Consider the following 27,639-nt stretch of genomic DNA (forward strand, 5'->3'; position numbering starts at 1 on the left):
CTTTCAGCAAAATTGTATTCATAATACTCTTAAGGCCATTTCTCTCACTTTATAGGCTGTATTTACCCAAGTAACTCTTCAGTGAGTGAAGAAAGGAAAGGATTTGTGTTTTTCAGAGCAGAAACTGAACTAAGAAGAGTGACTAAGTGGCACACACAGACTGACATGGCGGGAAAACAACTCCCCGTTCTTTAAGTCTCAGAACAGTTCCCTAACTCCCTATTGCATCCTCTCTTCAATGAGCAGGTGGCTTTTTATGAAAACAGTCTGAGTTAGAAATAATAATACTCTTTTTTCCCCCCCTACTCTAAACACTTGGGAACTGTCATAAAAATTCAGTTTATACCTATTTTAATTGCATTTTAACATGTTTGTTAGACAGAAGTCTTCAAGTTTTCCTTTCCCAAGTATACTCTGCTGTACTGTATGTTAATCGTCAGTTCTTCCATATTGCAGTGGGGAGACTACTGAACTAGGTTCAGCTCTTTTGCTGTCTGAAAAGCTGTATGCCTGAGTGACCTTCCAACACAGAGGACAGTACTTATCTGTCAGCCTTTCTCAGTAATACCCTAAGCCTGTATTATAAATTCCCCTTCACCAAAATAAGCACTTGATTAATTTGCACATCAATGACAACATATGCAGCGTCCAACACAGAAAAGATCTGAGAAGAGAATACATTTGAGAAAACACTCCCAAGCTACAGAGTATCTTCAAAACCTTATCTTTAGGCTTCTGCCTTACACTCCCATCCCTTCAATTACTGTATTTGGATGCTCTCAAAAAAAACCCCTGATTTTCTTTTAATACAGCCTGTAACTTTTAGTATCTTAATTAGTGAAGAATTAACAATACCAGGTTCCATTTGACTATTTATAAATGTCATCCACTTCCCCCCTGCTCCCCCAATAAACTTTTGAAGCAATATTTTGTTAATTCTACGCAGAGACTAGAAGTGCAATACGGACTGCGCAGGCTTGAGTTTCAAAAGAAAGGGATTTCTGTACAGAAGTTTCCACCTTGTATGGTGACCGAAATATGTTTGGCCTTGTCTTGAAATAAACTTGTTTAAAAATTAAACAAAAGACATTCTCTCTGTATCTTATTATAGCAGGGAAAGGGATGGTTCTCTTTTGTGTACACATAAAATACTTGTAGAGGTGTACAATACATAGAATTGCACAGCTTAGAATGGCCCTCTGCTCAAAGCTGTTTATTCAGAGGCCTTGAGCAGTTGTGTTTTTTAATATTTCTGGTGGTGGAGACACCACAACCTAGCAGGAAAGCTATTCCAGTGGCTAACCATCCTCACAATAAAAATTTTTCTTCTTTGTATCAAGGCAGAATTTCCTATGTTCCAGCTTCTGTCCCTTACTCTTTGTCCTTCTACTGTATCCCCTTGAGAAGAGTATGGCTCTATTTCCTCTACACCCACTACATGCTAGGTTGTTGCAGACAGCAATAAGATGTCCTTTCAGCCTTCTCTTCTCCAGGCTAGACAAATCCAGTATTCTTGGCTTCTCCATGTCATATGCCGTAGTCATCGACCCTTTTCATTCATTCCAGTGTGTCAATGTCTGTTTTGTCCTGGAGAGCCCCAAAACGGACATAGTACTCCAAATACTACATCAAAGTGATGAACAGAACAGAATAAAAATACAAAAAATGTACCACTAAGTTCCCATGCAAACCCAGAAGCATAGGTAGTTCTACACCCTACAGGCAGAAGGCAAGTCCACACCTTCCAGGCAGATAGTCCGAAAGCTGAGTTTAACTTGAATACAGTCAGTTAGAAGTGACATCATGGCTTCTTGCCATTAAGCTGTAAAGGGAGCATCACAACTAATGGGTGAAAATCCCACCAAGGCCATGCAAACAAGAACCAGGTATAGGTCACTGTGAGAACAAGTGCAAAAAAACACGACAAGTGAGACCTTACCCATATATTGCTTCATCCTCAGGGCTGGGTTTAAGAATCGTTCTTGCAACTGCCTTTGGTTGAGACACTATATGTAAAAAACACCAAGAGAAGTTATGAAGTTATTAAAAAAGTTACAACTGGCAGCAATCTTTAGCTATCAGCAACCTGATATGTCAAGTATCTCTTTTTACTGTAATTAATTGCTTTCCCGTTTTAAAAATAAAAACTCCTTGAAAAAGGACAAAAAAGGCAAGAGAGGGATACACAATTCTTTCAGGCAAGCTAGATGAGACTTCAGGTACAGCTTCATTTGGTCACTTAGAGTGATAGGCTACGGTAGATGCTCTAGGAGAGCACTTGCTGCTTTCTGAGGTGCTAACTCTAATAAGCAACTGCCTTCAAACAGTCTCAACCATTTCTTTTCTTCCTGCACCACAAAGCAAAGACAGATCCCTTCTCTGTTCATCACGATGTGGTTGACATGCAAGAGTATACTAGGTATGTCAACACGATTGGGGGACTAGGCATTCTGCAGCCAGGGAAAAACAATGCAACCAAAACCATCAAACTCTGACCTGCTGGGTCATCTTGGTACTTCAGTTCTTTACTTGTGTCTACAACTGTAACAGCAGCAGTAGCAACATCACCAGTCGATTTGAATGGTGTAGGCATTGCTCCCATCTTGGACATCCTACTGGGTGGATCATCTCTTACACTAAAAGAAAGAAAGTAAAAGAAATTGCAGCAAAATCAGAATGCTATGTATTTTAAGAATATATTTGACAAGCATTAGAAAAAATAACTAGGAAAGAACACTTCTTACTTTGGTTTCTCTTTCAGTTTTTCATTGGATGAATGTGAATCTAGATCGGAATGATGCAATCTGTCATCTTGAGGAGAGAATGATCTGTTTGACTCTATTTCAGAAATGTCTGTAAAGAGAGCAGCAAATAAAGCAATGCAGGATTTGTTTGACTTACCTGCAGGTCTGATAAACACTTTTATTTACAAAGCTTTCTCATATATGATATGCTAAACCCTGGATTTGACCAGGGTTCAAAAAGCGCTGTATGCCTTTTAGTGCTTCCACCCACTGCACACCCTCACAGATATTTCAGGAATGCTTCACACAACCTTTAGGAAATACACTCGCATCACACAAACACAAGGACTTTGGGCATACCACAAACTCATTAGCGTCAGCAGTCCTTTATTTGAGGTCTCATGGAGGTTCCTAAACAGAAGGCTACGTTCACATTAGCAGTCCTCACATCACAGCTTTTCAGTGACAAAAGAAACATGAGTAACCCTTACACTTGAAGCCTATCTCAGCCTTCCCAGTAAAACCCACAAAAAGCTGCATTCAGTATTCTGACATCACAAAACCAAGTATACTGTGCTAAAAAATGTAACAATCCACTTCCCCAAACATCCTGAGCCCTTCTCAAAGCAAGATTATGTTGACAGAAAGATCGTATACTGTGACAGCTACAGGCGGCAAGAGATTATTTGTAGAGGACACTGGAAATAGAGACCAGTTGTCCAGAGGGACATAATTCCTCTTGCTCTGCCATTTTGTCCCTCCTGTTGAATGTCGTCATGAGTGTTAATGCCTTCAGGAGAGACAAGTCAAACCCACTTGTTTCTATAAGTTTTTTATTAAAGTAACTGATGTGCTGCTTCTGAGAAGATTGATTTTGGCAGACCAGCATTGCTTTTTCTGTCTCTACTCCTGCCCAAAATGCAATTATATGATTACTATAAAATTCTTCTTTCTCCTAAAGGAAGCAGACTTGATGCTTACTGGTTATTACTTAGGCTTGTACATGCTTGTTTTTTTCTTTAAAAGGAATCTAGAACCACTCTAAGACAGCACAACTGCCCATTCTGCTCACGCACAGAGTCCAGAACATATTATTCACAAAATCTCACCATCCATTTCTGAGTCACTGTCATTCAATGAAGGAATGTTGAGCAGTGTCTGCTTTCTATCCCTGAGGACAACCAGCTGGAGCTTCCCCCGTGACTTCTCAATCAGTTTTCGGGCATCAGCTAAAGACATGTTCTCTGTCACTGTACCATTGATCTGGACATGAAAAGGCAACAGTAACAAACACTACAAGTAAACACGTACATCCATATTGTGTTCAAATTTAACAGTGAACTTGACTATAAGATAGTGATTACTCCGCAATAAGTCCTGACAAGTGCCTGCTAAACTGGGAGCAAAATAACCAGAACAGACCTTGAGAATGATATCTCCTTCATGAAGGTTGCCATCTTTGGTTGCTAAGCCAGTACGGGTCATTTCTTTTATGAAGATCTGACTTCCAAGACGGAGACCATATTCTGGAATCGGAGAAACAATCCACTGTATCTTAGAACATGAATGAGGATGCTTTTAAAAATCAAAACAAAACTACACAGTGCAGCACACTCCATTACACCAGGAGAAAATAAAAAGGAAAAAAAACCCTGCAGATCCAGTACACCAAATCAGCCCTAACTAACTCTCCCATTTCTGTCCTGTCACCACAATGAAGAACAAACAGAAACCAAAAACTGTCACAGACGGATGGTTAGTCTGGCACCTTCAAGAGCAAAACAATGCCTTTGTTCTGGAGGTGCTTATTAACATGCTAGACTAGAGTCTCTCTCTGCATCATACTCTGCGAGGCAGAAAAGGGTGAAAAATCACTAGGAGCTGGGTTGTTCAGCAGTTGCTGCATGCCAACCCTGTTCTATCTGTACTCCAGTGTGTCAGTTGTTTCAGGCAATGGTTCCTCCCCATCTCCTTTTTCATCCCTTTGATATAAGTTACCTGGATCAGTAGATATGCTACTTAAAATGAAAGACAAGTCTTAAAACAAGCTCAACTGAGAACAACAGGAAAGGAAAGAAACAGTTTTTTGCTTTGAAAAACCATCACATTTGAGCAAGTCTGCAGAGCAGCCATTCGAATGGCAGAAATTATCATGGAAATACTAGCTACATAAAAAACTTAACAAAGGCACCTTACTTGTATACCTATCTCCATTATCTCTACAAGTGTAAACATTATATGCAGAGGAAGGAAAGAAAAGGGTCCTTGACAGAGTCAATGAGAAACGAGGTTGGCTCCTGCATACAAAGTTTACAGAGCAGACAATTCGTACAAATCACAAGTGGGCAGAATAGATAAAAAAATGCCCACAACAAAAAAACGACCAGAAAAAACCTCCCACAAACAAACCACCAAACATTCCCCAAAAATCCAAACAGGAAAGAACACATAATCTAATCTCTGATAAGCTTTACAGCACAAGACTTTTTATTTTACAACACATGACTGATGAGGCTTTTGGCTTTCATTTACACACTCCAACAGTCAGGTTGTGTCAGTTGTAGCTATTTCAACATTCTTTAACTACATTCTAAAGTATTCAGAACAAAACAAACCTTGGAATTAATTTAGGGAAGAAGTAAGTGCACTATTAAAGGCAGAGTCTACTCCTCATCTTTTATAGCTGAGCCTTTTGTAGATGTGCCAAGTGTAATCTGATTCACAATCATATCTGTGTTTTTCACCAGAACTAAGAGATCAGGACAGAGCAAATGGAAAACTGAAGAACACAGTGGCTTGAAAAGAATGAAACAATGTGGGTGAACAGTTCTTTGTTCAATGTAAAATTCAAAGTGCTGGGGGAAAAAGCATTCCAAACAAGCCAGGAGAAGGAAAGAACAACTTCAGTCATCAGCTAGGAAACTCAACATTTAACCTGTGAAAGCAGAGAATATTCTTCATCTCTCTCTCCCCGACCACAGTAACATGCTGTATTAAAAGCCAGTTCCTCTCACCCTCTACTACACCTACCTTCATTATGTCTGCCTTTTGTTAAGAGAACACTGATGGGTCCGTTCTGATCCTGTGGTCCTAGGTACTCGCGTGGATGGTGGATTTCAGGCGAAGGACTACGGGAGTGAAGTCTGTCCCGACTTCGACTCCTCACTTCCTTCCCATATCTAGGATCAGGTTGAAACCCATGACTGTAGTTGGGTGGGCTGTAGTCTTCTCTGTAGTCCCGTTCATAGCTGCCATCCCTGTCAATGCTCCTTCCTCTGCTCCGATCTCTTCTATAGTCTCGATCCAAGCTCCCATCAATGCTCCTACCACGGCTTTGATCACGGCTGTACCCACATTCCCTGCCACGGTCTCTGCTTTGGTTACACCCTCTGTCTTCTTCATCTCTATAGCTCTGATCCAGGCTGTTTCCCCAGCTTTGGCTGCGCCCTCCATTACCACTGCGCCAGCTTCTTTCACTATAGCCACTTCGAGCACTTTTACCATCAAATTCTGCCTGGTCATCCATCATGTCTAAAGCTCTGTCCTCATAGTCAAGAGAGGGGCTTCTCTTCAATGCAGCAGCCTGCACTTTCCTTGGTCTTTTCACTACCTGTTCAGCACAATATGAAACAAACAAACAAAAATCCTCCAGTGATCAGAATGTGAAATTCAACAGATGGAATACTCTTTGCTCTTCAAACAGAGGTCAGGAAAATGCCATGGTTTAACCCCAGCCAGCAACTGAGCCTCCTACAGCCACCCACTCACTCCTCTCCCCTCCCAGCAGGACAGCGAGGAGAACCATAAAAAAACCCAAAACTCATAGTGTTGAAATAAGAACAGTGTAGTAAATAAAATAAAACATAATAATGACAACAAAATAGTGATAACTGTAATGAAAAGGAATGTAACAAAAAGAGGGAGCAATAAAACCCTCAAGACAGGGCAAGCACTGCCCAGTGCAGTTGCACACCACCCACTGACCAAAGCCCAAGCAGCAATCCTCCCTCCCCACCAACTACCCCAGTTTATAAACTGGGCATGACATCCTATGGAACATGGAGTAACCCTTTGGCTAGTCTGGGTCACCTGTCCTGGCCATGCTTCCTCCCAGCTCCTTGTGCACTTCCTCACTGGCAGACCATGGGAAAATGAAATGCTCTTGACTTCAGAACAAGTGCTACTCAGCAAGAGCTAAAACATCAGTTTGTTATCAACATTATTCTGGTACTAAATGCAAAACAGCACGGTACCTTGTATTAGGCAGAAAATTAGCTGTAATCGATGTGAAACCAGGACACGAAAAAATCCCAACCCCAAAAAAACAATGTTCTATTTCTAGAACAAGGAGAGATCAGCAAACCACCTTCTTCCACCTCCCCAAGACTGTGAGCAATGAATATTTATTTTCTTCTTCTAGATAACTTCCAAAAAGAGATGACAAGTCCCCAAAAGAGAGAATGTTGTAAATGCCTTGCTCAAGCTGGACAGCAAATCCTTAGACAAGGTCTGTGTTTGCAAGACATCATTTGCCTCATATACTTTTGTTTTTTCCAACTACCACTTATTAGATTGAGGACATACATTTATTCCCAGCTTTTCAACTTTGTGACACTATTGAGTAATTTCTATTTGTTTTAACCGAAACCACGTCTTTGCTTTGTTTTACTTCCTTTGCTTATTTTATTAGGCAAACATGTGCTTTTTCCTTATGTATTTATAGCACACTTCATACAAGAAAGCCAAAGTCCTGACTGGTTACACAGGTACATACCATGTAGAGAGAAGATGTTTGTAATCTACTTACAATGGTGGCCACTTTTCCACTTTTTCTAAGCTGCTGAACTGCAAAAGAATGTGGAACATTTTCCATTGGGGTCCCATTAACTATGATCACACGGTCATTTTCTCTAGAAGAGGAGGAGATTAAAAAAAAAAAAAAAAGGAGAAAAAAAAAGAATTTAAGAATAGTCTTCATGAAAACACCAGAACTTTTTTTTTTTTTCAGGGAGAACTTACAGCATTTTATTCACTTTTAATAGGAAGCTTTGTATCAAAATTGTGTTTGTTATACAAAGGCTGACTACTAGAAGCTTTCAGTATGTTTTGAGACCAGACTTAGAGCAGCAGTGTGTATCTTTGTACACGTCCTAGGTCCAGCTTAAGAACCTTGCCATAATGTCGAAGAAGACTTTGATTTTTTAAAGAATTTTTGTGATTTAAGTACAGAATATTTGTGATCAAAGTATTTAAAACTTTTACTCTTCTTTTAGTTCTTTTAGAATTCTTAGTCTTTCATATCTAGTGCTAGATTTTTTTTCACAACAATAACAATAAGAAGAATTTCAAGAAAGTTTCAAACTGCTGAAGCCATAAAAGTGTTCAGGCAAATCTTCACTCTTTTCTGGAAGACTGGTATTTAGATCCCATCTACTCTGAAAAAAGATAATTGGGGGAGGAGGAGCAACCAAACTATAATACACAAGAAGTCCTCTCTGTCCTAAAACACGGGTCAAAAGATTATTACTAACCTGTCTATTTGGATTTCGTGAATTGTCAAATAGATCACGAAGACTTAACTTGGATCACCTCCAGGAGACAGTTCCATAACACATGATTAATTGAAAACCAGTATCTTCCAGAAAGGCATTTCAGCATAAAAAGTGCATGAAATGACAGAAAAAAAATGATCTACCACTTCTCATACTGCTTTATCCTGGTAACTGTTCAGTTATTAACCTTAGAGTCAAGAGCATAAGTTCAAGCAGTTACTAGTTACTGTGCCATTTTCTGCTAGATAACAAAAAACGTTAGAATCCATTATTTTCTTTTCACTGTAATCAAGTCACACCACAATCTTCTCTTAAAATAAGAAGATTATATACTTTAAGCCTCTGTTTGTAAGGCACTTTCTCTAACTCCTGAATGATTTTTGTGCTTTTTTCATATCCTTCTAATTCATTTTAATGAATGAGTATGCCAGAATAGTATGCTATATTCCAGTACCTGTTTAATCTGGGGTTTATGTGAGAGTTAAAATAGCTCTCTTCACAGTCCACACATCCACAGACAGTATCAAACAAAGTTGTAAGACTACCAGAAGAATTCTCATCTATTTCTGCTCACTCTACGCTAAAAAGGATTTCAATACTGTAATCCCCCACACTCTGAGGCCCATATTCCTTGGTTTGTTGGAGGAAAGGCATCACATTCAGTTTTCCTCAGAACATGTTTTGCCTAAATGTGCCCAAATTGCTTGGTTCTGCCTTATCATCAACATACCTAGCAACCTGCTCCTGAGCTGACTTAAGCCATTCTCTTGAAAATTAATTAATGATTACAAAATGTCTTTCCTGGAGGAAAAACAGGGAAAATGTTTTAAGATACTAAGTATTCCATATAATTGCAGAATCACAGAATGGTAGGGGTTTGAAGGGACCTTCAGAGATCATCTAGTCCAACGCCCTTGCCAAAGCAGATCCACCTAGATCAAGTCACACAGGAAGGCATTCCAGCCAGTATTGAAAACCTCCAAGGAAGGAGACTCCATGACCTCCCTGGGCAGCCATTGCTGGTGCTCCGTCACCCTCACAGAGAAATAGTTTTTTCTTATGTTTAAGTGGAAATTTTTGTGTTCCAGCTTCATCCCATTACCCCTTGTCCTGTAAATGGATACAACAGAAAAAAGGGATGCCCAAACTTCCTGACATCCACCATTTAGATATTTATAAATATTAATGAGATCCCCTTTCAATCTCCTCTTCTCTAAACAGCCCCATTTCATTCAGCTTTTCCAGTCCCCTGATCATCTTGGTGGCCCTGCGCTGGACTCTCTACAGAAGTTCCCCATCCCTCTTGAGCTGGGGAACCCAGAACTGGACACAGGATGCCAGATCAGACCTCACCGGGCAGAGGAGAGGGGGAGCATAACTTCCCTTGACCTGCTGCCCACATTCTGCTTGATGCATCCCAGAATAACATTGGCCTTCTTGGCCACGAGGGCACATTGCTGGCTTATATTTAGTTTATTATCAATGAGGACTCCCAGGTCTCTCTCTGCAGAGCTGCTCTCCAGCAGGTCAATACCCAGCCTGTACTGGTGCATGGGATTGTTCCTCCCCAAATGCAGGACTCTGCACTTGTCCTTGTTGAACTTCATGAGGTTCCTCTGTACCCAACTCTCAAGCCGGTCGAGATCCCGCTGAATGGCAGCACAGCCTTCTGGGGAATCAGCCAGTGCTCCCAGTTTGGTGTCATCAGCCAACTTTCTGAGGGTACCCACAGTCCCCTCATCCAGGTCATTGATGAACACGTTGAACAGAACCGATGCCTATGGAACTCCACTAGCCACAGTCCTCCAACTCCACTCTGTGCCTCTGGGCTCTGTCATTCAGACAGTTCTTGATCCACCTCACCCTCCACTCAGCCAACCCACATTGCCTAAGCTTCTGTCTGTTTCTTTAAAGGAAATGTAGTCTTAAGAGAAATGTACTTAACTGTAAAAGCTTTTCTATACCACTGAAATTTAAATTATTGCAAAATAGCAAACAGAAATACCCCTAAGCAGAGTGAATTTGGTTTGTTGTCTGGTAGGGTTTTTTAATTACTTAGAATGCACATGGACCTGAAATCTTGAGTGGATTTTATCACCAGGATTTCAACCAAGACTCTCAGAAGGTTTTAAGTACTCTACCTCCTTGCCTTTCAAACAATGTCAGACAAAGAAATACAAAGTTACTTACTGAAGTAATCCATCTGCTGGACCACCTGGGAGAACATCTGAAATGACTATTGATGTTTCACCATTTTCAAAATGAGGGTTATCTCTGCCGCCAGAAACTGCGATCCCAAATCCTCGTTTTGAGTCCTTTACAACAAAAACAAATACAAAAAAGGATCACAGAATGGTAGGGGTTGGAAGGGACCTCTAAAGATCATCTTTTCCACACATATGAATTTTGATAGGGAGAAAGAAGAGTAATTGAAATGTTCCTGTTATAGCACTCTTCCTAGATATCACTTAAAATACGAAAGCTGCCTGAAGAGAGCTGCAGAAACACATAGCACCTTGCATTTAAACAAATTAAATTAAAACACATTGCATTTACAAATCCAGGTAACAATACCATCTGTTCTTGTGTCCCAAAACCTCAGCCTACAATCTTGTGATGATTAGTAATTATGCAAAGGATCCACTCACTTGCTCAGCCTGAACTTTGCTCCACCAACCCAATGGTTATTCATACCAAATTTACTGTCAGATAGATCTATGTTTTTAGTAATAGGAAACTGGAACAGCTTTTCCAGGATCTGATCTTCATTACAAATGCCATCTGGTTTGTAATAACTACTTACTCTTCAAACAAATTAAGATCATGTCTGATTACAAAAGGCAAGCAGTGAAATTGTGAACTGTCTCACAATCCACAATTTAAAATGTGTAATTCATATCAAACCTGTTGTCATAAAAACATCCAATTAATGAAATTGGGAAAATACTTCATAGGGTCTAAAGGAAGCATATCTGTAACATCAGACCTGAAAACTGTTAGCCTAAGGGATCTGCAGACAGCAAGCTGTGCACAAAACTACACATTTTTGTTAAAAACACATTTAACAGGGACCTGCTATCCTTAGAAAATACACATTATGCTACATTTAAACAAAATGTTTTAACATAGTGGCAATATAATGCACCAAATTAAAGTAGTCCTTTTCCCTTGACAGTAGTAAATTTAGCACTTAAATTGTTAATTTACTCTTAACATTGAAGAGTCATTGTATGACATTGTAAAGATCTTTTGTATGAGTAACTAGCAATTAAGCTTTAAAAAAAACCCCATATCTGATTTGGTCAAGCAATTAATCCTATTCTAGACCCAGATATGCTAATAATGTCCTATTGTAAAACATATTTAGACTGCATCAGTGCTTGAGTATTTGAAAACTAAAAATATAACAGGCACTCACTCACCTTTTGTAAGGTCACAGTGTACTGTTCCCATATCAGCTCTTCCATGCCTGGGGCCTGTTGCACATAGAAACCAATTAGTAAAACACAGAGCATTCAACTATCTAAATTAAAATGTGAAACATCCTGTTATAGGAGGTATAAAAACACGAGTATTCTAATAATTTTGGATAGTAAGAAATATATATATTTCAAGTTACGATATTTTTTCTTTAAAGAGGCAATATTTATAGGTCTGGGGTGGTAGAATCCCTTCACATTTCACCAATTTAACACCTCATTGTGATTTTCTGCACTAGTTTCACTCAGTAAAAGTATTTAATTCAGATCACACTAGCATTATATAGCCCTAATTCAAATACTGCAAAAAGTACTTCATGAAGACCTCTCAATTCCAGTATGCATTAAGATTAACACCTGAAACAGGTATTAGGGATGAACTAGCCTCCAGATCTTCCTTTTGAGGATTTAACAAAATGTTTTGTCCACTACAAATTATGTAATAAAATTTTATGGGAAAATACAGTTCATCTCTATATAGATCTGGTATCTCCATCTCTGTGACACTTCTCAGAAACATTTTTTTTTCCACATTTCCAGCTAAAACTGATCCTGAACTGATCAGTTTATCTTACATGATATAACCTGAAATCTTTCCAACATCACAGCTTAAAATATAATACAAAATAATCGCCCAGCTGTGATGCACCATATAGTACACAGACAGCCCCTTCAGTGTCTGCCCTGTAAAACAAGGGGAAAAACGAGTTTCAATATTCTATGCACTCCAAACCTTTCAAAATGCAAAGCTTCATACTCAAGCCATAGGCTTATTTGTTTTTATTGCTAAAAGTGGTCTTCTTTCCTGGGAAGTTAAGAGTTTGCTCAGAAAACTTAAGTTCCCACAGAAGCTCAGTTTTGGCTTAACTGTCTCTTTAAAGGTATTAAAGGGATTAGTGGCAACAAACAGAGAAAGAAGTGACACAAGAAGGGTATGCCTATACTTTAAAGCGTTCCCCATATTTCCATACCAAGAGTCTTCTGGCAGTATGCACCTCTTTAGCAAGCTATGGATTCTGAATCTCAAATGCAAATCCCACATCGTAGTCTTCCAGTGGATTTTGAGCACACCAGAGGGAACTAGATTTGTATTTCAAGTTCCTATGTGACCTACTCTAGGAGGTCCTGCTCTGGCAGGAAGGTTGGACTAGATGATCTTCTGAGGTCCCTTCCAACCCTTAAGATTCTGTGATTCTGTGATCAGATCAGACAAGAATGAGTGGCATTTTTAAGTAGCAGTCTTGTATCAGTGGACTACTCTGCTTAAGCACATAGTGAAATTATCTGATATTCCCATTTAACCAGCTGACATATCTAACCCTTACATTAGCTAACACTGAACTGTCTCACTCCATACAGAAAATTCTCTGCTTAAGTGAATATAAGTAACACTTTTCTTATTAATTAAGCACTTTTTCTAAGCTGCTGTGGTGGTGCAGTAAATAGAAGTGACTAGATGTACTTGTCTGGCATATATGAAAATATGTAAACAGTTTACCCACTACTAAGTCATGGGTACACCATCACCACCCTGCTTCTCTAGATTATATTTTTAAGCTCTGCAGAAAACCAGTGTGTGCTTAAAAACAGCCTCAGTGTCATTTAACTTCCAGTTGACTCCACTGAAGAAAGTTATAGTAATGTAAGACAGCACCAAATGATGGGTAAAATGTGAAGGACAAGCAGGTGGGTTCAAATTATGTAGAAGAGGAAGCGGGAAGTCTTATCCAGCTTCCTCACTGTACAAAAGCCTCAACAACTTAGACGAGTAACAAGAACATCACCTAAATTACATTTGCACTGTATGCAGCTCTCACCAATGCTACTTCCCAGCCTAAAATACTGAGTCCAGTTCTGTGCAGGCAAAATAGCAAGGCAGGCAATGATGCAATTGATAGAGCTTACTGCCCCTAGGGAAAAGGAGCAGCACAGCTGCCTTGCTCATCCAGAAACTCTTAACACTAGGTCTTTCAATACTCCACTACTAAAGGAAGGCCTGAGAATGGAAAACTGCCGCCTAAGGACTTGCAAGATGTTTTGCCTATAGTAACATCTCATGTGTGCCTAGAAGCTCCTCACAGCACCAGGCACTGTCTCAGATACTTTCTGTGTGATATATAAGGTTTATTTTTCACTTGAAACTGCTACTGAACATTAAACAAAAGCTAATAAAAGAATTCACTTTTAAAGTTGTATTTGTTAAAAGTAACAAATTTTTTAAAACTGCTCCTTGGGAAACTGTCTCCCATTCTCTGTATTCTATATTAGCATAGGAAAGTACACTATGCACTTGCAAAGCTGTTTTTGTGCAACAGGACTGCCACACTGATAAAGCTATTCAGGCTCTGTTCAGAGAACCGAATGGTCACCTTGGAAGCCCATGAGGCACAAAACACATCTGTATTCCCTCAAATCTCTAAGCAGTAATCTCTTTAACATTAGAAAATGCACTATTGCTTGCCACTGCCACAACGCTAACCCAGACTGACAGATTAATGGACAAGATTGAGAGAGATGGAGAAACTACAAGTGCTATAAATCATCCATTGAGGACTTGAACAAAACTAAGAGTCAAGTCCACACACAATCGTAAAATTCCTATATTCCTCATCTATGAATATGACTCTCCTCTGAATGCATCAAGTGATGAGTTATAAAAAGCCTTCATCATCTTGCCAATTTCTTCCTGCTTCATCTGTATGGAAACACAAAGGGATCCTGAGCAGCCTGTGCACCCCTTACAGGATTGCAATTTCACTGCAAGATTGCACACCAAAATACTGGAGAAAGGCAGGCAAAATGGTTATGAACCCCACCTCCAGTTACTAATAGTAACTCTTTTGCAAGTCTGTGCAGGTTTCACATAGGTACCAGGCTACCTGCAGTAAATGCAAATTACTCTAATTAGCTAGTCTAAATTCATTACTGACTAAAGTCAGTACATTTCTAATTACAACACTATGGCCAGGATTTGCTCAAATCTGCCTAATGCTCATATATCAAAATGACAGGTGCTTTCTACACGCCCAAAATAGACTGCTTAACAAAATCTTTGGCACAAAACTAGTCAAAGTGCTAAAATTGTCTGTGTGCTATGAATAGGCAGCTGTTGCAACTCTCACTGACAGTCATCAGAGATTTATGCTATTGCTTGCTATGGAGAGATCACCAAAGACCACTTCATTCATAGTGAAAGAAGAACAAAACCAGAAGACCTGACAAAACCATTATCTGGTTATAAAAGTGAGTTGGAGAGGGGACAGATATACGAGGGAGGGAGGGAGGGAGTGGGGAAGACTTGGAGCAAGATGCAACAAAAAGCAACTCACGTGCCCTTTCAAAATCCCCAACTTTTTGACTGCATGTGACCACATTCTCTGCAGAGCTTGAGCTGTCTTCATTGTTGCAGGATATAATCTGTGAGGGGACGCCGTACATCCCCCTCTTTTCATCTGTTTCCACCACTCAACACAGTTATGTAATTCTAATACAATAGTGGCCTACATACTAGAACAAATCCTGTCATCAGTTTCACACAGAAACACATCAAAACCACAGCAGGGAAATCTACCAGGAGTTCAACTAACTCTCACTTTAAGAGACTCCAGGAAAAAGCAGCACTGCAATTTTATGGCTTTTTTTTTAAATTAGTGTCAAAGTCAGATCAACGTGTAGCAAGTTATTTTTCTTCCAGGCACATATAGGCTCATCGCACCAGGAAACTACCTGAAACTTTAAAGAACAAAGGCTTAAGAAGCACGGTGCAGATTATATGAAAATTCATACTATGACTACAATATTTTATTGTAAAAATGACCACTCGATTCCATTATCTGGAGTAACGCCATGGTTTAGCAACCTCTGTCAAGTCTCAGCAATGTAACTGCTGAATCCAGGAAGTCCTTACGCAGAAATAATTGTATACATGGGAGTAACCCGTTCAAGCTGCATGTGTAAAATTACACATAAACACTTGCAGAAATGTGGACTTGGCTCCAGTAAGCATAAATTGAAACAAAATTGTAAGAGTTGCAAATAACACTCCCTCTGCCCTCAAACATTTACTAAGATACCTTTGAGAATGATAAGCTAATCATACGGCCAAACAGATGACTTTATTGGAAAATAGGTCAAGCTATCCGTTCCATCTATGCCACATGAATGCTGTGAAATTTAAGCCCTAAGCAAACTTTTCCTGTAGACTTTATGTAAGTTTCACAGACAGTGAACAGATAGGAACACAAGCCAAGTTCAGTGTGCTATGCTAATTTCCATTTAAAATCATGACTTAATTCAATTTCCCATGTTGCAATCGTGACCCCACTGCTGCACTAAGCAGCAGAACTAGGATGAACACAGGCTTGCATCTTCAGCACTACGCTGACAAGTGTGAATACAGTTCAGCCTGCACCATGGGGGTGCAGGAGAAGCACATTGACACCAGCCTCTGACTGGGGCTTCCCACTTCCAGAGCACACATGGGGATGTAAGTAGTTTAAGATTGACATTAGATTTTGGTAAATAATTTAACATTTCCAATAGCCTTTCTAAACAAAAACTCATTCCTCTGAACAGATTCACACTCAGGGCTTCCAAAACCATGTTTTAAATGTATCTATTTTTACAGAGATAGCAAAAAGTAGAAACAAATGTAAGGATGTATTTGAGACCTCTTTAACCCTGCCTATCCTGTTCTGTTCCTCCTTACCCTGGAAAAGCTTCAGCAGCACTCCAAATAGAGAAGGATCACCAAAACCAGACTGTGACAACATTGAGGGAAAAAATATCAAAACACTGTCCGTGAGCTCTAGCCATTATACACCAAGGACTCATCTTCCTTGGCTTTGGACTGTCTTTTCTCTAGAATAAAATGCGAAACACAGATGGATTGACTCCATCAAAATGTAAAAGAAACCTGAAAAGAAATTAAAAAAATAAATCTGGAAGTCTAAGAATGTCACTGCAAATTTTCTTGCACAGTCAGAATACAAGCTGTGAAGAGACTGATGTGTTAACAGAAAGGTGAAGTCTTTTGCACTAGAACATTTCACATTGGAGAAAAATAATTTATCCAAGGATAGGAATTCCCCTACTCAATTCTTTAAAGTGAGCTGGACAGAAAAACATTTTTTTTTTAACTAACAAAGAAGCACTATGTCCCCATCCCCCCTCCCTTTTGACGCTACCTGCATGACCTTTTACAAAGGGTAAAGGAAAGTAAAGCCTAACTTCACACCTATCACAAGAGGATGGGTGTAATAACAAGTCTTTCACATTTCATAGTATTTGACACCTATTATCCACAGACATTGAAAACTGAAACTCTTTTTAAAGGCAATCACAACTCTAATGCAACACACACCTTGGTTCTTTGTGGGAGTCTATCCATGTGATAAAGCATTTGTTTGTGAATCACTTGGGGGAGAAATAAATTGAAAACTGAGTAATCTTGCAATGTAATAACAAATCCTTACAGTAAAAGGTAACATCTCTCCACTCATCCAGGTGAAGAAAGAGTTTCTTTACCTTCAGTATTTGGAGGATCCTCAGGAAACCTCCTCAGCAGACAGTGGAGGCTGAATGAACTGAGAAGCAAACTGTACCTCACTGTGGCATGCAGCTCAACACCTCCTCTTCTTCAGCTGTAGGCTGTAGCCTACTAGACTATTGAAGCTGACTATGAAAAGACAATCATATAACACAAGTTGCATATCCAGAGCTTGCCAAGTATCTTAATTAACATAGTGAAAAATGTCTGAAGATGAACAGGACCTTTACCAGGCCTTTCCCTGGGTAGCACACTCAAGCCACTTTGAAGTAAGAAGGCTCTGACTGAAATGTTTTCATGGAACTATCTGCACATGGTATGGTAGATGTCTGATATGACTTAGAAAGATGAGAAAAACTATTTACCCAGGGAACTTTGAAAATATAGTCAGTGTATCACAAAAAAGGGAAGTACCTAGTTTTCTGCCAATAAATACTGTAATTGAAAAACATATTTCCTACATTTTCTGTAGTTTCTTGCACCAATACAGCAATGTTCTAGAGAGCAACAGATCATCCCAAAGAAAGACATTCCCAGAATAACAAATTGCTCAGATTAAGGCAAGGTAAGAGGTGAAAAGTGGTTTGCAAAAGATATCCAACTAGGAGTAACATGCAGTTGTTCTCCAGCAAGACAGAAACTATTTTTTTTTATCTTTTAGATCCTGGAAGAGAAACACACAGATAAGAGACAATTCTGTGTTAAAAGATCACCAGTTCTACTTTCACATTTGAGTGAAAATCAAGATGGCTGTTAACACTGGGATGGCTATGTTATCAGTATGCAGAAAAGTTGTTTTGGTGCTTTTTTTTTTTTTGTTTTAATGTCACACACTGCACATGTAAAAGTGTATCTCTGCACTGGAATGATAACTTTTGAAGAAGAAAAAAAAATCAAGAAACAAGCTGTGCAGGCAATTCTTTCTTCTCCTTCTCTCCAGTGAAGGATTATCAGTTAGATAGAGCCTTCTTTCTCTCAAGTTACTAGTCAGGAACAAAAGTCTTGTTAAATGAGCAGAGGTATTTTGCTTGTAAGCATATTCATCAGCAAGGAGGTCTAGAGGAAAGTGTCCATGGCACAGGGCAGGGGGGTTAGAACTAGATGATCCTTAAGGTCATTCTGTGATTCTATGATATATTATCAGACTTTGTGTAGGAAACATTTTCTTTCCAAAATGCATTTAGAAGCATTAATCTCAAGATAAGGCTTGTCTAAAAAGATCTATTTTAAGGAAACATAAACTGAGCATGATTTTTTTAATCATTTGCACTTCCTAGATTTGGTAAGTTGAATTACACAGAAACACAAATAGAACTAGTCTAATGCAAAAGAAACGACAATGCAAAAACCTTTTCTTAATCATATTTCACTTAAAAATTAATGCTATTTGCTTGCTATAATTTCTCAGTTCTGCCTACAGCAGCATTGGCCAATGCTGCCTAAGTACAACATGCCTATTCCAGGCATTCAAAGACTAATCTTTACAAGTTGCATGAAAACTTAAAAAACATCAAATGAGAACTGTTTACTAGATAACAGTTCAAGGGGTTTTTTTACTTTGTTTCTTTCAAGGACAGTTTGAACCCAGCACAATACCCACAGTCATTACCTGACTCTGTGCTCTGAACTATCTCACTACAAATTTTGCTTCCAGTTTGCAGAACTACTCGTTAAAAAATACCCTGCAGTAAAGCCATCAGCTGCAGAGCCAAGAGCATAATTCAGGCTTCTTGACCACCAGTCAAGCAGCCTGTCCACAGACACGTGCTGTGAAAGGAAGCAAACACACAGATTTTTTCCATTTCTATCAAACAGAAGTCTCACATCAAAATAGTCCCTGTAATACAAAAACAAGGGTCAAATTTCTCACATTGCAGGAGTTTTAGCCAGCTAATAAATGTAGAAAAAAAATCCAGGATAGCAGAACTCACATTCACTTCTGCCTCTTCTGATACTATGACACTCCAAATGCCTTCCAGGCTGCAAGCTCAACTAGAATCCAGTACTATGCAAAACTGCAGAGATGAAGGGCAATAGCACTGTTTACCAAACTACTGAGAATATTAATAGACAAATGCATCTAGGTCTCATTTGCATTGTAGTCCTGTTATTAATTGTCCTGATTTTGGCTGTGACAGAGTTACTATTCTTCCTAGTAGGTGGTACAGGGCTGTGTTTTGGATTTAGTGCAAGAGTATTGTTGATAACACAGTGATGTTTTAGCTTTTGCTCAGTAGTGCTTATCTTAAGTGAAGGAATTCTCAGTTTCCCATACTCTGTCTCCAAGGACAAGATGCTGAGAGGGATCACGGCCAGGACAGTCAACCTGAACTAGCCAGCACAGATATTCCATCCCACAAAACTGCCATATAGGACTGCCTATAATAGCAGTCCCTGCACTAGCTTTCTTTGAATGGTCCACAGTGATAACATAGCATCCTCAGTTGAAAGAGTATTTGCAGAAATTTACCCCAGCACAGAAAAACACACATCAAAACAGAGGCATGAGAATTGAGTTTTGCAAATATTTAATTATTTTGCAATTGCAAAAAATAAAGGAAATAACAAATAACCTGGACACTGAAAGAAGTCAGTAAAAATTGTGGCATTGGGCAGCCTTTTTCTGAATTACTGAGTAAAGCACATAATCTCTCAACAGTTTTTATTTGTCTATCAATTCTGCATTAAAGAAACACCTAAGTAAAACTGGGGAGGCTTGTATCTATAAATATCTGAGTTAAACATACACTAGTCTGGGCAGGTGGGTGGGGGGAAGGGGAGGCATGGGGTGATAAACTGCACTGATCAATTGTTTTTCAGGGTAATTTTTATCTGTCCGTGTCAGTAAGATACTGCCTAGGAAAGAGGCGTGTCGTGGTTTAGCAAGGAGCTGCTTTTGCTTGGTAACAGTGAAAACCCAGTAAAGAGTTCTTGGCCTTTCCCCCGGCTCTTGGTTTCAGATCCATTTCCAGTCTCGCTGGGCCAATTTGGCACCTCTGCCAGCACTATTTAAGGATGGGAATTTGAAGTGCTTGGGAGGAGGTGTAGGAGTGGTACAAGACGGAGGTGCCCATGGAGGGCAATGGCAGGACTGAGAGCCACCAGCAGCTCTGTGTGAATGCACCTGGATGAGTAGGAGTCTGTGCGGGGAGACGGCCATGGCACAGGCCATGCTGGAGAGCCTGCGCGCCGCAGAGCAGCCCCACACGAGAGGCAGAGAGGAGCTGCAGCCTTTGGAATAAATGCACACCGGAGCAGCCTGTGCAGGGCTGCCATGCGTGTGTGAGGGACACCGCAGAGGAGCAGGGAGGACTCGTGTGGAGCCCACATGCCCTGAGGAGAGACAAATGGCAGAAACTATCAGGAATAGACTGGCTGAAACCCCCATTCTCTGTCCCCCTGGGCCATTCAGTGGGGAAGGAGATATAGACACCAGGATCAGGGCTCTGAGCCCGGGAAGAGTGGAGAGGTGGGGAGAAGATGGTCTTAAAGGGCTGGTTGTACTCTTCATCATTGTACCACTCTGTGTTGTTTTGTGTTGGTTATGTTTTGGGGTTTTATGGTTATGCTTTAGCTGGTGTTGCATTAAATTATTTTCTGTTTTCTTCCCCAAGCTGAGTAGCCTGGTCTGTTTTGTCCATGACCATAAGCAGCAATTAAGCCCTCCCTGCCCTTTAGCAATCCTCAGGTCTTTGGTACTTGAGTCCAATTGTGGTCTTTTGTTCCCTGATGGGCCTAAACCACACATGGTGTTTCCTAGATATTTTAAGCCAAATATTTACCAATTATATTGAAGACTTTTACAAAGTAGGAGGGGCACTTGAAAGGAAGAGAAGATAAGAATTTGGATTACTTAAAACTTTAACTTGTGAGTTAAAGTCACATTTCACCTTAGAAACAGTTAATAAAAATCCAAGTTAGGTGTGGGGTTTTGTTTGTTTGCTTGCATGCTCCTAGCTGCTTTCTTCTTCTCAGGCTCATTAAGGTTTCCTAGTCTCTAGAAATGACTACCTTTGAAAGGTGATCACAGATGATCAACACCTCTTTTCATCTTTGGCAATGCAGGCTTCCTTTCTCAAACACACATCTACCTCATAGGCTGGGTATGGTGTCACAAGACACAGAGCAAACAACTTCATTTGACCATAACAATTTCCACACTCCTCTCACTCATTTACATGCAGCCTCTTGATTCATTCCATGAATTCTGTGGTTTGGCTCTTCAAAGCCAAAACAGCTTCAAAAGCCAAAAAGCATCAAAAAGCTGCTCACCTTTTCCTGCTGTATTGCTCTATTGTTATTACTGTGAGCTGAACTGGCTTGCCAAGAAACAGCTAAATACTGGGAAATGAAGCAGAAGGAATGTTGGAACTCTTGCACATAAGAACAACTCAGCTATAGGATGAAGCTCCACCTTCAAGTGTGCACCAGGACAGGAAAGCTAGAATTTATTGAAGGACAGATTAAATACACCATAATCATTCAGGTTGGAAAATATCTTCAAGATCGAGTCCAACCACTAACCTCACACAGTCAAGCCTATCACTAAACCATGTTCCCAAGTGTCACATCTACAGCTTTTAAATATCTCCACAGATGGTGACTCCACTTCTCTGGGCAGCCTGTGCAACTGCTTGACAACCCTCTTTGTGAAGAAATTTTTCTTACTATCCAATCTAAACAACCCGAGTTCCCCTAGCTGCTCCTCATAAGACTGGTTCTCCAGACTCTTCACCAGCTTTATTGCCCATCTCTACACACACTCCAGCACCTCAATGTCCTTCTTGTAGAGAGGGGCCCAGAACACAGTATTCAAGGTGCAGCCTCACCAAAGCTGAGCACAGGGGAATGATCACCTCCCTACTTCTGCTAACAACACTGTTCCCGACACAGGCCAGGATGCCATTGGCCTTCTTGGCCACCTGGGCACACTGCTGGTTCATGTTCAACCAGCTGTTGGCAACGATATCTCGTTCATTTTCCACAGGACAGCTTTCCAGCCATCTTGCCCCAAGCTTGTAGTATTGCATGGGGTTGTTGTGGCGCAAGAGTAGGACCCAGCACTTGGCCTTGCTGATCATAAGACTGACCTCAGTCCATCGATCCAGCCTGTCCACGTCCCTCTGAAGAGTCTTCTTGCTCTTAAGCAGATCAACACTGTCACACATTGTGGTGTCTTCAGCAGACTCACTGATGGTGTACTTGATTCCCACACTGAGATACATTTTCTCCTGTTTTTAATCCCTTTTTGCTAAAACAACAGATTGCTATCCTCATGCATATACTTTGCCCTGTCATATCCTGATAGTCACTAACAAGTCCCATTTCTTTTCTGTTTTCCCATATTCCAGGAAAAAAAAATCCACTCATAAAGGCTCTACAGTATTAATATTAGTATATAATGTGACGTATAAATACAATAAGATATACTAATACAAATATTATATATACATACATCCACACACTAAATATGTCTTCCCCTGCAGCACTGATGAATGGAAAGAAAGCCTGCTTCTTTTTCTCTCCTCATGCTGCATATTGAAAAGGCACAAAAGCACCAGGAGCTGCATTTCCGTCTACTACTGAATTTGCAGAGAATTCAGGTTAGAGCTGAACAGCAAATCAGTCTGAATCCTATTCAAAAAGCAACCCACCAAGCACTAGACAAATTGTTTCTGCAAAAAGTAGACAGACCATGCAAGCCAGGGAAACTGAGAGCTGGGACTGAAGAGGCACAGCTGACAAGGAAGGCAGAGTGGCACTAGGTGGGGCACTGATGCCGCCAGCGTGGCATTGGAAGGCGCTCAAACCAGCATTTCTTTCCAGTTTTATAAATACAACTTTGGGCTACTCCTTTGCCACACAGCAGGGCATTGTCGCTCTGAAGGAGATTTAATATTACACAATACCTTCATTTATGTATTTCTCAAACAGTTTGGCACTTGAATAATTTTCATTAATATAATTTAAAAGCTCTGACAGAGGCCTGACATCTTCTTAGCCCAAATCCTATTTCAAAACTTTATTTTCAGAGTAAAAATGACAGGAAATGAGACATTAAGGAGATGTGATTTTAGTTGTTCTAATCTCAAACACATATTCTATCACCAAACAGGCTCTGATTTGTTTTTAATTCCATGTTTATTAGGTATTTTGAAAAAATACTACCTGAGAGTTGCACCTAGAGCTAGAAATGCTACATTTTTGCACTTAACATAAAAAGGAGAATTACAGTTATGGTTTTTTGAGTTAAGCTTTTTCTTTCAGGCTACTTTTAAATTGAACATAAGAAGTTTAGACTTTCGAGAAACACTGAAGTCCTTTAAGGTCCCAATTTTACTGACATAAAAGCATAATTTCTCATTACAACAGCATAGTCAAGCAACACACACTTGTATTTCACTTGTGACCTCTGCCAGTAAATGAAATAGTTGATCATTTCAACTCAGTAAACAGAAATGACTTAGCATAGTGTGCTGTCTTTTTAGAACTAAGATGCTTTTTGCACAGCTATGTGTTTAACAACTGCATCCTCCCTCTGTAACTACTGGAAGGAGACAAATGCAAAAGCAGCTGCCCAAACTGTTTAGACAGTATGCTAGCAGAAGCAGATATTAATTTACCATTACTGGAACTGGGAAAGGGGGAACGATGAGAAGGGCAAGAAGAGGTATTAACCCAGCAGAGTGTAACAAATTCAGAACATGAAACTCAACATCAATTTACCATCTCTGCATGCTATATGTTCTAAAATTATACATGCAAAACTTCTGAACTTCTCTGGGATGAGGTGAAAGACACAAGCAGAATAGTTTACACTTGTTACTGAACTCTACTGAGCTTAAATGCGCATACATCTGCATCATCAAAACCCAACAACAATATCCCATTACAAACTAAACAAAAGCCTATTCAAGACAGGAACGGGGAAAAAAAAGAAACTAATTGTATCCAAAACACAGCTGTGAGATACACAGGTCTTACCTACTGAAAACCTAAAACTCATCAAATGTAGCTTAGGTCTATTCCAGGAGCAAGTTCCCTCTGCTATCAGTAACAGTACTGTCATTATCCTGGTGAAATTATGGTGCAATTTTTCCAGCGCTTCCCCCAACAGGAAGTAACCAATTATTCAAAATTTGTGAGGGAACAGCTTCAATTGAAATACAAAATTGCAATTTTGGAAAAGAAAAACAGACACCATTTCCTCTTCCTGAAAAAATCAAAGAAAGTTACATTATTTTATTTTTCAGAAAACAATTTCTGCCTATTGAGAAATAATCCTCTGGGAAATAACATTTTTGTTCCCCATCGGTTTTCCTTCTTTTCACATGTTGCTTCACAGAGGAAAGTCAAGAAGCTTTTCGTCCCCAGTGTTCCTGGAAAGGCAGCACCAGTCCAGCACCAGGAGCCCTGGAAGGTCTAACTTACTATCCTGTGGGTGTTGAAGGAGGTGTCTAAAGAAAAAAAACTTCACCTCTCAGGGCACGATACATGCCCAATCTTTCTTACAATAAAGTAAATTTCCCTGCCACCCCTTTTTCAAAAAACACAGCAAGGCTTCAGGAGATAAAAATCTGGAAGCAAAGCAATTTCAGTTAAAGATCAAAATTAAACTAGGTAAATGACTGACAGGTCAATTGTACTTATGTGTGTGGTGTGTGTGTATATACACACACAGGAAAGTGAAGAGAGTTTATTTGCTGTTTCATTTTCTCAACAGTTTTCCTATACTTTCACCTTGTTGCACAATGTTGCCATTACGATTTTGTGTTTACTAGAAGGTAATAGCTACTGAAGCGACACTAAACTTTGAGTCCACCTAATCAACGCTAGCTTTAAATGCTATCTCTAGCTTTTACCACCCACATCCAATTTAACTGTAAAACCTAACACATTTTTTCCACTCAGTTTCTGTATATTCTGCTCCTTAAGGTGCCCATCTGAAGTGCTCCAGCAGTTTGTGCAGAAACTAAGTTCTGGAGGAACAATTTTTGCCTGGCATCATTAAAAAAATAGGTTGTTCTGATGTAGTTGCAGTATCAGGATTTGACGAAGAGGTAATGAAACTCATTAGGTGTGCATAATCGATTTCATTATGCTAGATAAATCAAATTTGAAAAATCAAATGTGAAAAATGTAAGTGTAGCTACCACTCCTTAAGTGTCTCATTTTGGAACCAGTTATTCTCTGCAGCCAAAGCATAGCTTCTACTCTCATAGCACCTTAAAAACAAACAAACAAAAAACCAAGCAGCATATGCATTACAATGGTACAAAGGATTGATTACAATTTTATTAAACTTCAGTCATACACCTCTCTACTGTTACTGGTTTTGAAGGAAGGCTTTGGCTTCCCACAGCCATATTCCAATAGCGCAGCAAGCAGCAGAAGTGACAAGCTCTATCATCAAGTGACTACTGGTGAAAAAATGCATTTCTGCTATTTCATGGTCACAAAGTTTACATAAAGTTTGTCATCCAACTACTATAGTTCCCAAACTTGTGAAAAATAATCTGCATACCTGTCTAATGCTTCCTGGAATTGTTTTTTCTAAAAGGCCGATTCACTGCTGGGATACAATCCAATCAGCTCACCATTTGTATCAAGTCATCTAGTCATAATGCAATACAATTCAAACAATGGTACAATTGTTAACTTTCTGAGCTTAGTCCTAAATCAAACTAGATTTTCTTTCGCTGTTAAGATTTTTACTATCTTTTAACAGAAGGATGATCTGCTGTATTCCTGGAAGCATTTTACTTTTGTTCAAGCATTCCTGTGGCAGTCAGACTACATATTGTCACATTAGCTTTCTTCTCTTGTCCAACAGAAACAATCTTGTTTTTTATAATACATAAATTTTAATGGAACACTTGGCTACCTCCAAGCCTACTAAAGCCCCATAAAATTCACATGATAGAATGCATTTCATACAACTATCAATGTCTTATCACAAACCTCAAAAGCTACAAACATCAAGCAGAAGGCAACTTACATGCAGGGTACCTAAATAAAAGCTTCAAATGAATTTAAGCGTCCGTAATGGTAAAAACCTAATTCAAATTTCTGTTAAAAAAAGATAAATTAAAAATAGAGAATTCATAAGACATCATTGTCTATAAAATTAAGCTTTTTCCAGCTGGAAGTCTTACGTTCAGGATCATTCAGATACACACCACAACAAATAGCTTGCTTTATTAGCCTACTCTTAGCTGTTTTCTAGTCACACTAGTCACAGCTCTCTGCATGCCTTTCATTTTACAACCATACTTCTGCCTTCAAGGTCTAAAGCAACTCACTTCTCTCTTTTCAAGATGTCTCAACAGCCTAACCAGTCATGCCAGAAAGCACTGCTGAAGTTCATCCCTAAACTTGCACATATATAAAAATAAATGTTCCCAAAGGAAGCTCAGTACTCTTTCTGTCATCCATACAGTGGGTTGTATGAAGGAAAACACAAATCTGGGGATTGCATTTGAAGGGTTTAGGTCCTTCAGTCTTATACTGATGCCCCTACCAATACGTATTTGGAAGAAGAAGAAATAAACAAAAAGATCACAAACATCTCAATTACCGTGAGACAGTAGATTAAACCAGCTACATCTCCTTCAGGAAAACACATTCAAAATCCCTTTGCTCCCAGCTAAGCCTCCAAAGGAGTATAACTGTTTTTCAAACAATAAAACCAAGCTTAAATGCTCACTCCCCACAGCTCTGCACTTTTCTGGGACAGCATCACTAGCAACCTATCAGCCAATATAAAGCTGTGCTACACTGAAACTCACCACATACATGAGCACAATGACAAAACACTTTGAGTTAAGAAGAGCAGATGAGAATGGTAAAATTTGAATATTTTCCATTCATTCTCCTCAACTGTTTTGTAAGGCTGGATGTGAAGCTGAAGTACACCACACAGTTATTTACTAGCATATGACTGCTAACATCCAAACATGTTGTTGCAAAGAACATTTCAAACATCCCCCAGCTTCTGTAGAAATTATTCCTATCAATGGTGTTAGTGAGAGTAGTCAACCAATAACCAAGAAATCAACACAAAGGGCAGGGGTGAGTGGGTGTGAAGTCAGCTGCCCTTTTTCTTTAGTATCAAGATAGTAACTTGGCCGGTTCATTCCCAAAGCACTAACACAAGTTTATTTGCAGCCATTCTTGCTTCACTTGAAAGGATGCTAGCAGAACAATTTGAAACTAGAATCCTTGATGCAATATTTCTACCAAGTTAACGCTTCACATGTACATTATGACCACATAAGGAACTTAAGGCTTCTCTCCTATCATTAAATGAAACCAAA

General features: G+C 39.6%; 1 protein-coding gene across 6 annotated transcripts in view; it reads right to left on the reverse strand.

Annotated features, from left to right (window-relative positions):
* Positions 1 to 27,639, reverse strand: part of TJP2 (tight junction protein 2) — a 65,817-nt gene that overhangs the window by 12,483 nt on the left and 25,695 nt on the right. For all 6 annotated transcript variants that reach the window (XM_062018701.1, XM_062018699.1, XM_062018698.1 and 3 more), the window contains 9 exons: positions 11,719 to 11,772; positions 10,487 to 10,611; positions 7,552 to 7,654; positions 5,775 to 6,354; positions 4,167 to 4,270; positions 3,854 to 4,007; positions 2,745 to 2,853; positions 2,497 to 2,636; positions 1,940 to 2,006 (listed from right to left, as the gene is read on the reverse strand). In XM_062018701.1, coding sequence (XP_061874685.1) covers positions 1,940 to 2,006; positions 2,497 to 2,636; positions 2,745 to 2,853; positions 3,854 to 4,007; positions 4,167 to 4,270; positions 5,775 to 6,354; positions 7,552 to 7,654; positions 10,487 to 10,611; positions 11,719 to 11,763 — 1,427 coding nt within the window. In that variant the 5' untranslated portion in view covers positions 11,764 to 11,772. The remainder of the gene's footprint in view (positions 1 to 1,939; positions 2,007 to 2,496; positions 2,637 to 2,744; positions 2,854 to 3,853; positions 4,008 to 4,166; positions 4,271 to 5,774; positions 6,355 to 7,551; positions 7,655 to 10,486; positions 10,612 to 11,718; positions 11,773 to 27,639) is intronic.

This window comes from Colius striatus, chromosome Z, assembly GCF_028858725.1.
Source record: "Colius striatus isolate bColStr4 chromosome Z, bColStr4.1.hap1, whole genome shotgun sequence".
Taxonomy (NCBI): domain Eukaryota; kingdom Metazoa; phylum Chordata; class Aves; order Coliiformes; family Coliidae; genus Colius; species Colius striatus.